This window comes from Blastomyces dermatitidis, assembly GCF_000003525.1.
Source record: "Blastomyces dermatitidis ER-3 genomic scaffold supercont1.6, whole genome shotgun sequence".
Taxonomy (NCBI): domain Eukaryota; kingdom Fungi; phylum Ascomycota; class Eurotiomycetes; order Onygenales; family Ajellomycetaceae; genus Blastomyces; species Blastomyces dermatitidis.
In genome coordinates this window covers 622,217-625,675 of record NW_025544779.1, presented here as the reverse complement: position 1 = coordinate 625,675, position 3,459 = coordinate 622,217, and the positions used below count along the sequence as shown (strand labels likewise).

Sequence of the window (3,459 nt, the reverse complement as noted above, 5' to 3'; positions counted from 1 at the left end):
GAAAATTCAACAGAGAGTGTTATCAAATATCATTACTTTTCTGAACACAGATTATAATCAATATCATTTTAATTAAAAAAAAAATGTATAATACAAAAAATAATAAAAAAACAAAAAACAAAACAATAAGAAAAAATCAAAATAAAAAAAAAAAAAAACAAAAAAAGAGAAAGAAAAAAAGAAGAGAAAGAAAAAAAGAGATAGAAAGAGAAAGAAAATTAAAAAAAAAAAGAAAAGAAAAAGAAAAAAATAAAAAATAAAAACAAAAAAAAATCAAGGTTGCAGGGCCATAGCACTCTTAAAATACTCACTTTTCAGAGTCTTCACAATGTTTATTATCAACTGTGTATCTCTCACAGTGAGAGTAACACAGCTGTAATGAGTCATTATCTTAACATCATCTAATAAATAATCAGTATATATCTATATAAATGTGAATAATTAGAAAATATACACTTAAAAAGTGTGGTCAGGGTGGACTCTGCTGTCACTTGAATGACATCAAGAGCAGAACACTGAAATCAATGATTTCTCTCATCAATTTCATGAACAAGGCATGTGAAGATGATCTTGAGAAATATAAGATTCTCAGACTTCTGATAGAAATGAATCTCATGAAGAGACTCTATTTTCATCATATCAGAGACTGAGTATTATCAAAAAGTGTTACTTCAATGCACATGCACTTACTGCAGTGATTCACTCTCTGTGTATGTGACTGAGAGTTGTGACTTTCTCATGCTGCACAGCTCTTTCTGAGATGCTGCTGCTGATTTACAACTCACACAGTCTCTCAGTTCAGCATACACTGTGCATATGCAGCTCTGCATGCTGAGGCTGTGTTGATCATTATGGCCTGGCATGATACTCACTTTTCGCGGGCCATGTTTCATTTGATTGAGAGGAGGAGGGGGGATGTGACTGCTGTTTTATTTGAGAAGAAGTGAGTAATTGAATCTGTAGAAGATAGGAGATAATTTGGTTTCTTCTGCATTTGAAATTTGATTAGTCTATACTCTTTAATTTGAGAGTTTCTGAGAGTGTTTTAATAGTTTTTATACCAGCTTGAAATTAGTGATTGATTGAATAAGAGAAAAGAGAGAAGAAAGAAATGAGAATAACTTATCTTTATAATATGAAAACAGAGAATTGCTGCAATCATTTATTCTAGTAATAAAGATCTGTTTTCTGCATGTATCTCTGATACAGATTATATGATAACTGTATACAAAGAATATTAACAGTGCATGTATTGAATGAAGATGATGTTGCTATACAACACTGTAGCTGTTTCTGTACATTGCTGAAAGCTATTAATATTTTCTTTGAGTCTCTTTATATTTGATAAGTCAGTAATATATTTCAATGCACTTTCTCTTTCATTATTATCATCATCATCATCATTATCATTATTATTATTATCATCATCATCATCACTATCATCATCATCATTATTATTATCACTATCATCATCATCATCATCATCATCATCATCATTATTATATCATTTCTGGCCGCCTCTTCTGCCTTCACTTCTCTTCAACACTCACTGAAATCAATCATGTCATCTCTCTTCAAATATTCTGCAGTTCTGCAGATCACCAAGGCACGTGAGCACTATCACAGATTGAAGAGAGAGAAGAAGAAGATATTCAAGTGAGAGAAGACAGATCATAAGACACATTATAATATCTTAAAGAGGCTTCATAAGAGAGTAGAATGATAACAATTTTAAGTAATACTTCTGATAGATTTAGACTGAACTAAGTATAGAAATAATGCAGATGACATCATCTGTGAGAGATTGAAGAAGAAGATAGTGAAGAGTCTCATACAGCAGTGATGAGACCAGGAGAAGTTCTGAGAATAATTTGAGACTAAGATGAAGAGAGAGAGAGAGAAGAAGAGTGTTACTGTAAATAAGCAGCAGCAGAAGAAGATTGAGAAGATATTAAAGTAGAAGATAAAGAAGTCAAAACTGATAAGTTTTTTATTTATTGAGAGATAATGATTTTTGATAATACTTCTGTTCTCTAATTGATTAGCAGAAGCTGACAGAGGAGAAGAGGATTGAGGCCTTGTTCAGGTCTTGAATGCACTTCATGATTCAGAACATTGAGAAGACAGCCCTGCTCTCTGAGCATGTCAATCTGCTTATCACTGAGGTGAAACCTGAGATAGTAGACCAGGAAATGCGGGATTTTGAGATGCAGATTGACCTGGCTGAGAGAGAGCAGCAGAAACCCTTCTCTGAGAAGACAGTAGAGAGAGATTTTGAGATGATTATCATCTCAGATGAGAAGAAGAAGAAGGAGAAGAAGAATGAGAAGTAAATTGTAAAGAATGATAAGAAGAATGAGAAAGAGAAGAAAGATGATAAGTAGAAAAAGTTTTTTTCTTTTTATATTAGTTAGTTATAAGTTCATAATTATTAATAATTGAAATTAATTTTGAGTTTTTAAAAATTATTGTACAAGTTGTAATCAAGTCAGGAATAATATATATATATATATATATATTTAACTATCATGATTCACAAATCACTATAATGTATAAGTATTAACATTTTTTCAACATTGATATTCACAATATTAATATATTTTTAATGATATTATCTGATAATGCAATTTAGTAATACTCTCTTTCACAATATTAATATATTTCAAGAAATATGACAGAGATTAATCAAGATTGTTTATTTACTTTTATATATTAATGATATTCAATCTGAGTTAGTACTAAAATTATAACTAAGCTAAGAAATAAGATTATTTTCTCTTATATTAATTCTTCTTACACACATCAGTGATCAGTTATTGAAAATAAATTATCATCTTTCTCAAATTATTATCATGTCTTCTGAATTCACTTCTTTCACTTCTTTTACTTCTATTGAAGATTCATAAACTCTTCAAGAAATCACTGTGAATCACAAAGTCTATATTATTTACAATTCAACACAGAATGCTCTCTTTCAATTATGATGAATAATCACTTCATTCTTCACATCTGATTCCAGGTCATGAAATTTATGAAAAACTCAACACAAATATCAAGATGAATTATGAAATAATTATCAACAGATTATATTGCAGATTACTGAAGAGTCATCTCTCTGCTGCAATCACTGCAACTTCATTCAGAAACATTCATCATAAACTGATCATAACTCTGAAGAAATTTTCTGACATTTGAAGTCATCAGAATGTAGACAATAAAAGAAAAATAATCAGAAAATTACTACTGAGCTGGTAAGTTACTCTACCAGATAACAATTTTTGATAATACTAACTTTCTAATTTGAAGAAAATCATGTGAAAATGATTCTGTATCAGTACTCTGATTTCATAACTCTCATCTGATAACTTCTATGAATAATTACTTCACATATGTATATCTCTGAATCTTTCTCTTTAATCAATTGAAAACCCTGAATTCTGAACACTTCTTCAAATGCTT

The 3,459-nt window shown here is 30.0% G+C and overlaps 1 protein-coding gene across 1 annotated transcript; it reads left to right on the top strand.

The window, feature by feature from the left end:
- Positions 1-2,102: 2,102 nt before the first annotated feature.
- BDCG_17194 (uncharacterized protein) lies at positions 2,103-2,333 on the top strand (the record flags this gene model as incomplete). The annotated part of the gene is made up of 1 exon (XM_045426340.1): positions 2,103-2,333. One exon carries the CDS (start codon positions 2,103-2,105, stop codon positions 2,331-2,333), a length of 231 nt encoding a protein of 76 aa, XP_045281397.1.
- Between the last annotated feature and the right edge of the window lie 1,126 nt (positions 2,334-3,459).